Source organism: Poecilia formosa, unplaced genomic scaffold (genome assembly GCF_000485575.1).
Source record: "Poecilia formosa unplaced genomic scaffold, Poecilia_formosa-5.1.2 Scaffold337, whole genome shotgun sequence".
Classification (NCBI taxonomy): Eukaryota; Metazoa; Chordata; class Actinopteri; order Cyprinodontiformes; family Poeciliidae; genus Poecilia; species Poecilia formosa.
The window spans coordinates 28,089-43,647 of NW_006800276.1; the positions used below are offsets into that span (position 1 = coordinate 28,089).

Below are 15,559 nucleotides of genomic sequence, written 5' to 3' on the forward strand. Positions count from 1 at the left end.
AGTTTTACACCAGATCCAGAACCAGTTTTACATCAGATCCAGAACCAGTTTTACATCAGATCCAGAACCAGTTTTACACCAGATCCAGAACCAGTTTTACATCAGATCCAGAACCAGTTTTACACCAGATCCAGAACCAGTTTTACACCAGATCCAGAACCAGTTTTACATCAGATCCAGAACCAGTTTTACATCAGATCCAGAACCAGTTTTACATCAGATCCAGGCCCGATTTAAAACTCTCATCTAACAAACACAAAACACCAACTCTGTGATGTTCATCGGTTGTTTTTAAACCATTTAATGAGGTTTTATCAGTTAATCCTCTGCCCATCCAGTGTTGGTGCTGTGCTTCTCTCCATCCTGTTTTCTGTTTTATTTACATGTTTTCTGTTATTCTTTAGGCTGTAACCACATTTACTAAAAACTGAATTCATTTAAGGAAGAACAGACCGCTTCCCGCTTCCGGCCTGTTCCCCCTTAAATGAATTTAGTTTTTAGTGAATGTGGTTACAGCCTAAAGAATAACAGAAAACATATTAAAAAACGAAAGAAAAATTATTAAAATGATTTCTAAGCTTCAGATAAATACACATAAAACTGATAAGTAAAAAATAAGTCAGAAATAAATATTTTAATGTTTAGAAATATTTTATTTTTTGGTCTTTTAGGGCAATGCAACAAAATATGTAAAGAAATATGGACTTTTAGAACGATTCTGTCCTCATTTTTATTCACTATTCAATCAGTACACTGCAAAAACTCAAAATCTTACAAAGTGTTTTAGTTTCCTATGAAAATGTCTTTGTCCACGTTAAAGAAGACAAAGTGAACTTACAGGATCTTGTTTTAAGTCAGTAATTCCTTAATATTGATGGAAAAAAGTTATTTCCACTGCAGATTATTCCACTTACAATATGGAAAAATGTCTTGTTAGTGAAATAATCTGCCAGTAGAACTAGTACTATTTAATCAATATTAAGGGATTATTTGCTCTAAACTAAACCCAGGAAATGCGTTGGTGAAAAAACAAGCTTAGATTTTTTCCAAAGATCTTCAAAAACAAAAACATCAGTTTATCAGTAAAATAAAGGAGAATAATTAGGTTTTCTGATTGCTTCTCTCATCCCAGGATGTGTACGATAAGCTGGACTACCTGAGCTCGTTGGGGAAGACGCAGATCGCCGCCGTGCAGCGGGACGCCGACATCGGCGTGGCCGAAGCAGAGCGGGATGCTGGGATACGGGTAACCGGGCAGGTTCTGCTCCAGACGTGTCATGGCTGCCGTTGCTCTGACTGAACCTGCTCTCCGCTGTCGTCTGACTCCAGGAGGCCGAATGCAAGAAGGAGATGATGGACGTGAAGTTTCTGGCCGACACCAAAATGGCCGACTCCAAGCGAGAGCTGGAGCTGCAGAAAGCTGCGTTCAACCAGGAAGTCAACACCAAGGTGAGACCTGGAGGTTTCCAACACCTGGGTGGCGATTCCTTACAGCTCATGCTTCATAAAAACACGACTTTCTGATCCTGAACCGCAGCTTTTCCTTCAGCTGACAGAAAAACCTCTGACAGGGACCATTTCCTGTGTCTGTCATAAAAAATGTTTTTCACATATTTGTTCAAGCTCAACAGTTATGAGACAGATAATCTCCAGACCAAAAGCAACCAATCAGAACCAGGAGGCGGGTCTTAGTGCTGTCAGTCAACCTTGTGAATGCGCTACTAAACAGGGTAATGGGGGAGAAACGACTAACTGAAGGGGAGAAGCTGCGGCGTAGCAGAGAGCAAGAACACAGACATGATTGTCAGCACTAAGACCCGCCTCCTGCCTCTGATTGGTTGTTTCTAGGCAGCACTAAAAGAAGCCAGATGAGTCATGTTTGATTTTTTTTTCTCACAGTTTCACAGAAGACGTGGTGACAGTTTCAACAAATGCGTAGAAAACATATTTTCTGCAAAAGCTCCATGTACCGTTTCCTTCAGATAATTTGAGCAAATTGTGTTTTTAGATGTTTAAATACTTATAAATTGATGATTCTGGCGTACAGATAATGAAAACTGAAAACTAGAAAACGGAGAAAAAGTGATAAATGGGTTGAATTATTGATCCGTTTAACTGACAGGAAGGTTGGCTTATCTTTCATACATTAATCAAAGTTGCAGAAATTGCGACATTTTGTGTTAAATTGTGTTTTGCTCTTGCATGAGTAATAAAAATACTTGGTAAGATTTTATGTTTTTTTCTCAGTCTGCTTAACTCAGGTGCTTGAAATCCTTGAATTTCAATCAGATGTTTTCAAGGTTTGGGAAGTTATTGATATTGAAACTGAGTGGTTTTGTAAAAAAGTTAAATGTAATGCTTAATTAAAAGCCTAAATTTAGAAAACGTTACTTACAGTTGAAGCCAGATATTTTAATTCATCTAACAAAGAGACACCATCTGAAGTTAATTCAGACTAAACTTTTCTTCTTTTACATCAGTTGGAATCACCAAAATTATTTTTGAAAACCAGGAAACTTGGTGAGAATAATTTTTAATTTGAGCAGGAAGTTAATTTACCTTAAAACAATTTATTTATGTTGTTAAATTAATCGATATGAATTATTCCTAAAAGCTCAATGACTGATTATTTGTCATTATATGGAATTATTGAAATTAGAGGATTTTTGTTAAATGAGTGTTTTGTTCTCAGACCAGTCGGGTGTATAAGGTAAGAGAGAAACTTAAAAACATGAGATTTTCTTTTATTTTAGCTTCCTAGAGTAATACAAGACTAACAGTAATAAATTACATATAACTGACTTTAAACTGTTGTTTTTGTTCATTTGTATTGTTTTTTTCTCCAGTGTCCAGAGTTTGAAACTTACCTTGAAACTGCCTGAAAAGTTCTTGAATTTTCTGACTTCTCGTCGCGTCGATGTTTGTCCAGAAAGCCGAGTCCCAGCTGGCCTACGAGCTCCAGGCCGCCAAGGAGCAGCAGAAGATCCGGCTGGAGGAAATCGAGATCCAGGTGGTGCAGCGGAAGAAAGAGATCACCATCGAGGAGAAGGAGATCGACCGGACGGAGAAGGAGCTCATCGCCACGGTGAAGCGGCCGGCGGAAGCGCAGGCCTACAGCATGCAGCAGCTGGCCGAGGGGCAGAAGTCAGTCAGACCGCCTCCGCATGCCCTGCTCCAGGTCCCGGGTGTGTTTTATGACGTGTGTGTGTGTGTGTGTTTGCGTCAGGACGAAGACGGTGCTGATCGCCCAGGCCGAGGCGGAGAAGATCAAGCAGATCGGAGAGGCCGAGGCGTCGTCCATCGGCGCCGTGGGGAAAGCCGAGGCGGAGAAGATGAGGATGAAGGCCGAAGCCTACCAGCAGTACGGAGAGGCGGCCAAGACGGCGCTGGTCCTGGAAGCTCTGCCCAAGGTAGGCGGGGAAAACACGCCGTTTGAATGTAACGAACATTTATTATTCCTCATAGCTTAATGACTTTCACTGATTTAACTGTCTGATTGCAGATTACCGCTAAGGTGGCGGCGCCTTTAGCCAAAACCAACGAGATCGTCATCCTCAGCGGCGAGGGCGGCCGCGTGACGGGCGAAGTGACCCGCCTGCTGGCCGAGCTCCCCGTGTCCGTCAACGCGCTCACCGGAGTGGACCTGACAAAGGTTTCTATCCAATCACTTTGATAAACGTCCTTTAGTATCGGCCGATGCTAAACCTCAGACATCGAAGTCTGAATCCAACTTTCACACAAATCCCCATAAAATGTGTAGAAGTTTGTGGTTGGATTGAGGTTATTATGGTTAACTTAAACAAACGAAATAACAAAAAAGTAAACTTTTTTGTTTACTTAAATAAATAAAAACAGAAATTAATGGGAATAAACTACAGTTAACTCTAGGAAGAGCAGCCATTGTTATGGCTAATGGGGATCCAAACTAATAAACTAATAACAAGCTAACTGAACTGCTAGCTGGGTCATCTAGCTAGTTAGCTATCTATCTAACTAGGATACCAAAAAGCAAAGTAACTGACTAGCTCACTAACAAGCTAGTTAACCGACGAGCTAACTAAACAGCTAACTAGTTAACTAGATAACTGTGTAGTTATCTAGTTACCAAATAGCAAACTATCTCACTAACTAACTAGCTACCTAACCAATATTTAACTAATAAAAACAAGCACACCCACTCTAAACAGTAATCTAAAAAGTCACAACAAAACAAAACATACTTATAAACTGCGGTGTGAATATTTTTGCATTTCAACCTGTAGTTGTTGTTTTGCAGCTGATCTGTTCCACAGAGTTATTATTCACTCCCTCTCTGTCCAGATCCCGTTGCTGCAGAAGATGGCGTCTGCTGAGGCCTGAGCCCGGCCCGGCCCGGCCCGGCCCGGATGAACCCACTGACTGCCTTGAACACGTGGAGGCGCGTTGTTCTCCGCGGCTCCTCTGCGTACCGGGAGGATTCTGGAAACCTCTGGTGCCTTACTTCACGCAGGACCAGAACATCTGCATGCACTGCTCATCGTCTTGAAACGTGGGAATATTTTGCTATCCGTACTTATTTATTCAGGTGTTTGGGGCTGTATGTGTGTTATTTAAAAAAGGTGAGCTGACGGTAGACGACCTGCTGATTCCGATCCGCATTATATGCATCAAACTTTTTAATGTGACATATTTAATTTGCTCTTTGTTCCCTCGTCTTTTTGATAAGAATAAGCTCCTGTGTTGGGTCTGTTCCAGGGATTTTTGTTTGTTTATATACCTCTCTCATGGGAGACACCTGTGTTCTGTAGATAATCAGATATATAAATATATACATATATTTTTAATTTTGTCTAAAAGTGATTTTAGTTGTCAGTTTTATTGACTAAATGCTTTAATAGGTCATTTTCTTTTTGTAACAAAGGTGCTTGTAATCTAAAACGGTTGTTTTGGTCAACAATTGAAATTATTTTTCTTTTTTCCCTCTGAAAACTTTGACATGAAACATTTTTGCAGGAAAATAAAACGGGTAGAAAAAAAAATCCTCTTTATACATAAACACAGCTTGTAGTGGTTAGCTGCAGTTTTAATGGGAAATGATGCAAACTAAAGAACATTTAGTGAGGAAAAGCTCCTAATGGCTTTGAGTTGCTTCTGTAGGAGAAATGCTGGAAGATTTGAATATAAAAACATAATGTGTCGGTTTAAATCTCATGCCACAGTTTCCTGCAGATGCAAAGCCATGTTTATTAGTTTGTTTTAGAGAAAAGCACTTTGTTTGACTGTTCATATCTCAGCTGATTTATTTGAATGTTATGAAATATCAGTCTTTTACCTCTTGGTACTGTTGTTCATGCCATGCTAACGTCATCATGTTTCGCTTTAGCTTCGCTCTGCTGTACAGAATCTGTCCGTTTGGGAACTAAACGCCAATCCAGACTCGACTCAGGCAGAAAAAACGACAGCAGCAGCTGGTGTAGAAAACTGATGTGCTCTGTGTCTCTGAAGAAGCCATGAGCTCCAAAACGTTTTCGTTATTTGCATGTCATTCATCTGTATGTGCTCACTCTTAACCGCCATTGGAATAAATCTGACTGCTGTAACTATTTCGATTTTCATGGTTGTTATTGTTTTGCCACATTGGGAACTGTTGTAAGTAAAGTCGGGCCCGGCCTGAGTTTGTCTGAATAAAAAATGAAGATTGTTCTTGGCACTTTTACAAAGAAAACTGGCCAAATTATTAAACTCTAAAACAAATTTCAAGCAACTGAAAATATTTAATTTCATTAATTAAATTGGAAAAATACTTTATTTATTCCAAAGGAAAGCTAAATGTAACCTATATCATCCAGGTATATTCAGTCGTGGTCAGGAAGGATCTCCAGTAGCAGTCAGTCTTCCAGGGAATCAGAAGAGGCCTCTGACTGAAGAGTTGCTGTATGAACATCTCAATATTCATTCAGCAGAGATGATATTCCAAGGTAAGATGTCCTGGACAACAATGTCAGTTATGAACTAGCGCTGCTAATCCACCTCATTTGCTTCTGCTGCTCCTCTTTAAATCTGTCTGGCCGTTTGGTTAGGAAACCGGGCAAAGAGATGTTGGAGTCTGGGATAAGATCCTCATTTATGATGGATGGAAGAATTCTCCTTTTCAACTCCTCTGGGATTTGGGGTCAAAGTTCAGGTATTATTTGAGCTTTGAGGTTCTTAATAGTTGTTATCCAAGCAAGTCAAATGTTTCTCCTTTGATCTCTGCAACCTTTAAAGAGCTGTTTTTGTTACTTATATAAATTATTGTCATTTTGGTCCTTAAAGTACCAAAATTTCCATTTAACTTTATATTTTGGTCCATCTGATGATGTAATTTTTAAATATGAAATGAATGATAATTTGTTCAGTTACTCTGTACTTGAATAGACTTTTTATCAAATACATTTTTATTCTCGCTTGAGTAATTTCTTACTACATTTTACTTTTGCTTGAGTAAAAATATGTTGAAGTATTTCTACTCTTACTTGAGTACAATTTTTGGGTACTCTACGCACCTGTTGTTGAATATATATTCTAATAGTTTAAGACGCTAGTAAATAAGATATTTTCTGTTTAGTTCCGATACAGAAAATGTTTTTGTCCCTCCTCTCCCGCCCAGCAGGGGGCGGTAGAGCGCCTCTGAGCCGGTTGCGCAGCGCCGCTGAGCCCGGAGAAGGAGCAGAGGAACAGATGTTGCTGCCGTAGCCAGACAGCAGCTCGGAGAAGCGGCCAGCCGGAGGATGGTGTCTTCATTTTTAATTTATTATTGTTGAATTTCAACAAAATGAAGCGGCTTTACTCATAATTTCGCGAGGAGTGAGTATCGTTGCGTTTAACGCGTCTTCTATGGCTAATGGTGCTAAAATGCTAAAGTTTTCAGAGCAGCTGGCCTGGTCACAACAAGCACAAAGAAGCTCCTTATTTATTGGGTTTGACTCGAGATAAAGTCCCCATCGACGGGATTTAAATCCGGCCAGAGGAGCACCGAGGCCCCGCTGATCCCGCTGTCCGTGGTCAGTAGCCGGATTCGGGCTGTTTATAATGGATCGGTGCTAATGTTAGCTAGGAGATAAACACTACAGAGCTAACGTTTCTGTGCTGAATGTGTGAACAGGCCCTGCTCTAAAAAACCCTTAAATAGAGAACAAAATGAGCCTTCTGCTCTAAATGTCTCATTACGAACCTGAATTATTGTCTGAATTTGTCCTCGGTGTGTCTTTAGTGGTGCAACAGCAAATTAAGCTCTTTTCTCCACGTAGTTTTAGAGAAAATCCAGGAGTTTTCAGTGAGTCGTGAATCTGGAAGTGAATCAGTGATGAATCAGCCTGTCAGTGGATGATAAATGTCTGCATTAATATGCTCTTCCAGTGAACTGGAGCTAATTATGATTCTGTTATTGATCTGCTTTCTGGAACTGTTTACTGTGCTGTGAATCGGCCTGCAGTGACTGTTGGTCTGATTTGGCTTCGTTTAGGAAGTCCTGTGATGCATTTCAAACATGCAGCTCTGCAACATGACTCATGAGTTTTATGAGCACCTGTCACATGGTCACCTCTTAAAGTGTACACCAGGTCATAATAAAACTGTTTTTAAAGGTTCAGATATGATTTAAATCTGATTTCTAGTCGTTTATCGATCAGATACTCGAGCCGCTCCCTGATGACTGAGCTTCCCAGCCTGTCCTGCTCTGAAGCTGAGTTAATGCAACGCCAAGGAACAAGTTCACCGTTCTGCTGAGAGAGAGAGAGAGAGATTATTCACAAGTGGGAAGTGTTTAAAACATCCGCTAACCTTTCCAGCAGGAGTCACTCGCTCACTCATTCCATCTCAGGTTAAATGTTAAAGTTTGTGACAGAAAAACTGGAGAAGTTTGGCTTGGGGAGTTAAACGGTTTACAAACAGGCATCTGATAGAAGCGTTTCCTAGATGAATTCCTGGTGTGACAGAGATGAATGAGGTTGTTGAATTTTGAATCATTCATTTGATTCAGCCGTGTTGGAGGGTTGTGTCCATACACAGTCAGACATCTGGTAAAACAAATAAGTTTTTATGCATTTTATCCAAACAAAAACTCAGTTTAAAATCATTACAAACTCTGACAGAAGTGGAGTTTTGAGAAAACTTTGAACCCTAAACATTCTGTGACAAATAATGCGGCAATAATTTCACATACTTGCGTTAACTTGATTCCAAATTGACATAATCATGTGTTTTATTGACTCTATATTCTAACGTCCAGCGGCGGCTCTGCTTGTCTCCAGGATGATGAGAGGGACGCGTCCGGCGCTGCAGTAGAGGAGCAGTGACATGCTGGCTTGCCTGCCGGCGTCAGGTGACTCCGCCATCCGACTTCTTCACCGCACGCAGATGAACACTGGACTTCAGAAATGTAAGCATGTTTCACCATCAGATTTTAGGAAAATTGTTTTTGCAGACATATTTCTCTCGCGGCTGTGGGCGGCATGTGAAGGACTCGTCTTGTTTCCCTCCAGTGTTGTGCGCATGTGTGAAATTTCTGGATGTAAACAATAACATGCATCACATCTTTAGCATTAGCTAATTCACAACACTCGTCCCTAGAAGGATCTTTGGTTAAAATGGAATGTTAAGATCAACAGTAAACAAAATAAAATGACTAAAAAGAGACATACTCAATCCATCGAATGTTAAAGGTAAATGCAGATTTCCTGCCTCGTGTCTAAATGCTGTTTTAATGCCGACTGACTGAACATTTCAGGGGAAACCACACAGAAGATGAGATCTGCCACCCATCCGACGCCTGCAGAGTTGGACGCCTATGCTAAGAAAGTCGCCAACAAACCTTTGAGCATCCAGATCTTCCCAAACAGCATCAAGGTTCCTCAGAAGAAGCACGTCCGCCGCACCGTCAACGGCCTGGACACTTCGTCGTCTGCGCAGCGCCCCAGCCCGTACCCTCCGCAGCTGGCCGCCGGCGCCGGGCTCCTGGCCGTCCTCCGCGCGCCTCTCCGGGGCCTCGTCAAGCAGCCGGACGGCTGCCGCACGCGGCTGCAGCTGAAAGCCGCCATGAACCCTCAGAGCGGCCCGTACGCCGCGCCCAGCACTTTAAACCTCCCGCACCTGGCCGCTCAGAAGCAGGGGGCGGGGCATCCGCAGCAGAGCCTGGCGCACCCGATGGCGCTGCAGCACCACCAGAGGAGCGTGGCTCACTCTCAGGCCCTGCAGCAGCCGCAGAGGCTGACGCATCCGCCCGCCGTGCAGCGACAGCTGCCCCCTCAGGACGTGGCGCCCTGCGCCGCCGCCATGCCGCAGCAGCACCTCTCTCACATGCAGACTCTGAAGCATCAGGCGGCTCCAGCGCAGGCTTTGGGAGCGACTCAGGAGCTGCGTCACGTCCCGGACAGCGCGGCCATGCAGGCGGCGCCGCCGGGCCCCCCCGCCCTGCCGCCGCCGCCGTACGGCGCCCGCAAGCTGCCGGATGCTGACGCCCCGCCCAACGTGACGGTATCTACCTCCACCATCCCGCTGTCCATGGCGGCCAGCCTGCAGCAGGCGCGGCCCGGAGACCTGAGCAGCATCGTGCTGCAGATCAACCAGCTGTGCCAGGCGCGCGCCGGCATGGGCGCCACGTCCGTCTGTGAGGGCCAGATCGCCAACCCCAGCCCCATCAGCCGCAACCAGCTCATCAGCGCCAGCTCCAGGGTTTCCCAGCATGCCTCGGGGGCCGGCGGCGTCTCCAGCTGCCTGCTGATGGACAAGCCGGCCGCTCCGGCTCCCGCTGTGGCCGGCAGCAACAACAACATGGCTGCTTTTCACCCGGACAGCGACAAGCAGCTGCAGCAGCATCTGCTGCAGCAGAAGCAGCAGCAGCAGCTGCAGCAGCAGCTGCAGCAGCAGCGTTCTTGGGCGCAGCACCAGCTGGCCCACATGCAGCAGCCGCCGGAGGGAGCGCACCCCTGCAAAAATCCGCGGCTGGATCCGGCGGTCGAGTGCGCCTTCCCCTCCCACGGCCTGAGCTACGGCCACAAGCCGCCCGCCGCCGCGGCGCTCGGCTTCCCGCTGAAGCACGGCGCCGACAAAACGCTGCCCCCCTCCTCCGCCACCAACTGCTCCTACCTGAACGGCCACTACCTGCAGCCGGCGTGGGGCGCCGTCCCGGCCGCCGCCGGAAACAACGGGAACATTCCTCAGGACCTGCCGGTGGGCTTTCAGGGCGGACACGCCGCCGCAGAGCGCATCCCGGGAGCCAAGTACCGGCCGGGGAAGGACGGTTCCGCCGGCCAGCCCAAGCTGCTGCAGCACAGCGTGGATTTCCTCGGCGAGGATTTCCAGATCCCCGGCATGCAGGAGCAGAGCGTGGAAATGATGCATAAGATGCACCGGGGCGGCGGTGGCCATCATCACCAAGGTTACCATTAGACTCCACATCGACCCGTTTGTCCCCTACAGCACTTCAACCTGCTGAGCAGAACTGGGTGATAAAAATCGCTTTCTTCTCTAAAAAAGAAAATACAAAGATATTTTCTTAAGTGCCCTGCGACACACTGGCGACCTGTCCAGGTCCAAGTGACCTGTCCAGGTCCAGGCGACCTGTCCAGGTCCAGGCGACCTGTCCAGGTCCAGGCGACCTGTCCAGGTCCAGGCGACCTGTCCAGGTCCAGGCGACCTGTCCAGGCGACCTGTCCAGGTCCAGGCGACCTGTCTAGGTGACCCCGCCTGTCGCCCAGACCGTTAGCTGGAGAGGCAGATGGTGGGCGGGGCTAAGATGGTGGGCGGGGCTAACAGCCGAACCTCTCACTGCAGAGCAGACGAGGACAGAGGCTGATTTTTAGATCTTTGACCTTCACGTTGGCCGATCTTTGAAAATTTTGGCCAATATGTCGACTGGTTGATTTATCGGTGCACCCCTAATGAAATGACCACTTCAGTTTTTAAATAAAGCGGTCTTTCTCATATTATTTAGACTTTAATTGCCGTATGACTTTATCTTTTGGAATGTTATGACTTTAACACTCGTAGCCTGGCTCTGATATTTCACCATAGAGTTGACCTGAACCTAAAGTCCAAATTAACAGAAGCTGTAAAAAAAACACAAAAGAAACTGCTTGTCAAACAAGATGGCCGCCATGACATCACCCCAACCCAAGGAGAGCATTTTTGAAAAAAACAATCCAGAACTTTGAATCTTCAGAAAGCCAAAATTTGATTAATCGATGTGATCGATTTATCGCCCAGCTCTGCTCCAGAGTTTCTTGGTTTGGCTTCGTGTGATGGACCGCCGCCGCGCGGCGCCTTGCCGAGGCTGGGCGGCTGCTCAGTGGAAGCTTCCTGAGCTCGAGCGTCGCCGGCCGCGCCGCTCTGGACCGCCGCAGCACTTCTCAGTTTCACGACTTTTCTCAGCATTCGTGGCCTTACGAGCGCCCAGAGGCGAGCTTCAGGAAGTCCTGGAACCACGGGTTCTCATCTCCGCCCCGCAGGCTCGGCTCTGCGGTTCTGAACTTTCTCGTCTCCTCGCTGGGTTTTCTTGTAGTACTTCTTTTGTTGTTGTGGATCCGTAGAGCGCCCTACTTGAACTGTAGAAATGTAAAAGTTTGGCAGAAGGAGCAGAAACTCCGTCAGGCCGTATTTAAGTCTGGTTAATGTGAAGCGAAGGCATCCTGTCGGAACGGCGTGTGATAGCGACTCCCCCCTCTCCGGCGCATCTCCTCACCTCTTTCCCGATGCGTCTCTGTGAATCAGTTTGATTTCTGTTAGCGATGAGCAGCAAACCCACTTCCTGTGGATCCTGGGGTTCGTTTGGAGGGAGCGGGCGTGGGCTGGTTCCAGGTTCTCAGAAACATCCGCCCAAAAATCACAACAAACATCCGTAAACCTCATCTAGTGCATTAATTTAAAACAGAAAAGAAAAAATAAATAAATAGGGACGTATTGATTTCCTGCTGATTATTTAAAAGAAGTTAACTAGCTTTTCTGCCGTCAGCGTTGTTTAATTTATAAGAGGAGACGTCACACTGTGTGTGGAGGAGCATTTGGATTAAAGTTAGGATAACACTTACTTAGTCTTTAGCATCTTGGTCTTTTAGCATTATAGCTATAGAGCACTTAGCTCCATATTAGCCATTAGCACAGTTGGCATGGCTAGTATTTCTGTTGGTATTCAACTGAAGATTTAAATCTTTACTTCAGCTCTGAGATTTCCAAAAGGCTACCAATGTTTCCTAATCGACAAATTTCAGTTACAGACAAAAGTTGAAAACTGAAACGCCTTCCTGTTATCTGATCTAAATCTCGCGCTCTTTCCCTTCCTTTGGTCTCTTACAGCCGGAATCAACTGCAGATATTTCTCGACTTGTCGTAAAAAAATGTGTAGTCTGCTCAGTAGACGATTTCTTGATGCATTTTTTAAATTTTATTAACACTAAAACAAAAGTCTTATGCCGGATTTTTACTAAGCGGTTCAGTAAGCCATTTTATGGTCCGATATGTTAAGGAGGGCGTTTCAGGAAATGAGGTATAAAACAATCACTGTGCTACGTTTAATAATTTCTATAAAAACAGGCATATTGTGTGAAAAATTTGTTATTTTCCTTCTAATTATAGTTTGATAACTGGTTAATTAGTCAGACTATCTCCTTAGATGACATGCTAGCCATAGCTTGCTAACTGCATTTCACACGTGTAGATAATTGTTGGCTAGTTTTCCAGTTTCACAATCAGAACTTCCTCCAAACTGAGGAATTTCAACCTCATTCTGTCCATGTTCTGACTATTTTAGCTCAGGTCAACCGCAGCGTTTGATTCAGAAATGCAGTTTCTCCTCCAGCCTCATAGGGGGCGACAATGAGCTGGAAAAAACTAACACTTCTGACCAAAATTAACAGTTCCTTGTTAATTTTAGGGTGAACAGCAGAACTTTTCTCGCTGTATTTCTAAAAAAACATTGTTGGTTTTCTTAGTCGTCATTTTTCTTATTTGGCGCCTCCTTTGGATGGGAGGAGTATTGACACCAACAATCTTAGCTGCACAGTCGATTGATGATTTAGGTCAGGGGTGTCCAAAGTGCGGCCCTGGGCCATTTGTGGCCCACAACTGCAATTTAAGATTGATACAAATTTGACACGTCCATCAGAAATAATTTATCCAGATGGTAATTTTATTTTTAATCAGGGTAAAATTATTACCGACATCATAAAAACAATGTTCAGTACAACACAAAGTATCCATCTTTTTATAAGTAGAACCATATCTATCCAGACTTTATTTTCCTAAATCAGATTTTATTTAATTAAAATGTTTTGAAGGAAAATTATCCAAATCCTGAGAATAAATTTGTTCAATCAAAGCCAGAAGAATTCAAAAACTAGATTTAATCCAGGAAAATCCTTATTATGTTTTGGATCTTTGATGAAAAAAAAAGAATTCATTTTTATTTTCTCGGCCCGTGAATACTTTAAATATATTTAGATATATCTAAAGTAGAAGCTATACATTTTTTAATCTTTCTGTTGTAACTGATAGGAAATGTTGTCACCTTTCTTTAAGCAAACTGACTGGCAGAAAGTTTTAGCAGTTTCAGAAGCTGGCCTAGTTAAAGCCCTGATGCCGCTGCCCATGCCTACAGAGTGATGCTGCACAGCGACTAAAGCCTTAAATACGACGGTTAGCTGCGGGATCGGAGCGCTGCCGTCGTCGTGGTAACGAAAAGCCGGACTCTGGTTTCTGATTGGACGACGTTGCCCGAGATGGAGCCGTCAGTGAAACTCCCGTCCCTCTGACATCTGGGGGGTTTTTCTATCGTTCAGTAAAGTGGACAGAGATCTGGAGCGGCGCAGTAGCAGTCGCTTTAAATGTTTCGGTTGGGATTCTGAAATACTTCTAAATGTTTGTACTTCTCTGTCCTGAAGCCATAGCCGTTTCCACTTCAGGGGCCAAATGTGACTCAGGTGGTTTCACCTGGATGAACTCGGAGGCCTGAATTATTACGAAAGCTGAATTATTATCGTAAAAAGTCAGACGGTGAGTTTTGGATCTGGGTCGGTTCGCTCTTTCACCGGATTCACTCTGTAAACAAAAACAAAATATCTCCGTTTTTTAGTCGAGTTTCTACTGCAAATGTCTTCAGATGAACTGAAACTAATAACTTTTCAACAAATATAGGAGCTGGTTTTAAGCCAATGATTCCTAAAAAAAAGGATTTAAAAATATTCACTGGCAGATTTTTATTTTTTTTACTTATAACAAGACATTTTCTGTGATTTATTGGGACAGATTGAAAGAGTTTTTTTTTTTACTACAAAATCACCAGAATAAAGTCATAAAATTACCAGAAACATACAAATGCTACTGTTTGCCAAAGTCCTGCTGCTGATAATTTGTTAGAAGTTATAACTTCACAAGATGCTCAACATTCATAATGTTTTCCTAATTTTCTTGGTGCAAGTTCTAAATTATTTGATTCTACTAATATTAAGACTTTAATCTGTAGATATTATCAGTTTACCTTCATATTATTTCAACTTTATTGTTGTGAGTTTTATGATTTTATTCTGGTAATAATATGTCATCATTATTTTTTCTCAGCTTTTATTATCATATAGGACTTTATTATAGTAATATTACTATTCTTGCATTATAATTTCTCTTTATAACTTTTTGTCTTAAGACTTTATTCTCCTAACATTACGACTTATTTTTCTCGTAATGAGTTCTCAAATTGTGATTCTTGTACTGTTTCAACTTCCTGTTGTAAATTTTAATCTCTTAATTTTGATGTTATTCTGAGAACACTACAACTTTTTTCCTTGTTTTTCTCCTAACTTTTTTCTCATAGCCTGACTCTAATACTTTGTCGAATTTTTATCAATAATTAAGAGTTATTTAAGTAAAACAAGCTCCTATATTCCTGAAAAGTTTTCGTTAGCTTCAAATGTACGGAGATATTTGCTCCAAATTAGACCAAAAAATATTTGAGATTTAGTTGTTTTTTTCAGTGCAGCTGGTTCATATATTTCTGCTGGTTGCTAAAAACTTTGTGGAGATTTAATCAAAAAATTGCAGAAAATGTCCCGTATAATTTCATATTTTGTTAATTCCTCGTGTTTCTGGTGCGGTGCAGGAGCGAAGCGACCGGGAGTCAGGTCCAGGGTCTTTATACTTGACATGAGTTCATTTCTGCTTCCCTATCTTTCGTTTTTGATGTGCCTGTCCCTTTAAGCTGCTTTTGAATTTAATCAGCACACTGATCCGGTGTGTGTCTATAAATGGTAACATGATTTGGGCTGCACCAGTGGAGGGGAGAAATCCGCTCCGGTCGGGTGAGCGGACACTGTTGAACCCGCCACACTAACCAGGATTAAGTTTCACGTTTGGGTTTTCCCCCAAACAGCCAATCAGACGAGCCCAAACACTAACCCGTCGGACCGAGCCGCCTCTGGTTCTGAACCGCCTCAGTGCAGCCCGTTGAAGTCAGGTTCTACAGTTTCATATGAAGTGCCTCCACTGGGCTTAGTATGGATAAATGTGTGTGTGTGTGTGTGTGTGGGTACCTGCACAGGTGTGCACAAAGTGAATC

General features: G+C 43.6%; 2 protein-coding genes across 4 annotated transcripts in view; both read left to right on the forward strand.

Annotated features, from left to right (window-relative positions):
- Nucleotides 1-5,584, forward strand: part of LOC103152943 (flotillin-2-like) — a 12,753-nt gene extending 7,169 nt beyond the window's left edge. Inside the window, exons 6-11 of the mRNA XM_007573650.2 lie at nt 1,133-1,246; nt 1,330-1,449; nt 2,930-3,144; nt 3,227-3,410; nt 3,503-3,652; nt 4,321-5,584. Of these exons, the coding sequence (XP_007573712.1) occupies nt 1,133-1,246; nt 1,330-1,449; nt 2,930-3,144; nt 3,227-3,410; nt 3,503-3,652; nt 4,321-4,359 (822 nt within the window). The 3' untranslated portion in view covers nt 4,360-5,584. The remainder of the gene's footprint in view (nt 1-1,132; nt 1,247-1,329; nt 1,450-2,929; nt 3,145-3,226; nt 3,411-3,502; nt 3,653-4,320) is intronic.
- Nucleotides 5,585-5,917: 333 nt separating this feature from the next.
- Nucleotides 5,918-14,122, forward strand: LOC103152944 (protein FAM222B-like). 3 transcript variants are annotated; one of them, XM_016661633.1, is made up of 5 exons: nt 5,918-5,957; nt 6,060-6,163; nt 6,629-6,825; nt 8,271-8,398; nt 8,747-14,122. In XM_016661633.1, the coding sequence occupies exons 4-5, from the start codon at nt 8,317-8,319 to the stop codon at nt 10,405-10,407; spliced, it is 1,743 nt and encodes a 580-aa protein (XP_016517119.1). In that variant the 5' UTR covers nt 5,918-5,957; nt 6,060-6,163; nt 6,629-6,825; nt 8,271-8,316; the 3' UTR covers nt 10,408-14,122. The 3 variants fall into 3 exon arrangements, with proteins under 3 accessions (XP_016517119.1, XP_016517120.1, XP_016517118.1); XM_016661634.1 differs by having other exon boundaries at nt 6,632-6,825; nt 8,249-8,398; XM_016661632.1 differs by having other exon boundaries at nt 6,632-6,825.
- The last annotated feature ends 1,437 nt before the right edge of the window (nt 14,123-15,559 follow it).

What these genes read in the sequence shown, in the direction of transcription:
- LOC103152944 (XM_016661633.1), top strand. Translation starts at nt 8,317, where the DNA reads ATGCTGGCTTGCCTGCCGGCGTCAGGTGACTCCGCCATCCGACTTCTT. An exon ending in GAACACTGGACTTCAGAAAT is followed by an intron (nt 8,399 to 8,746) that starts GTAAGCATGTTT and finishes TGAACATTTCAG; the next exon opens with GGGAAACCACACAGAAGATG.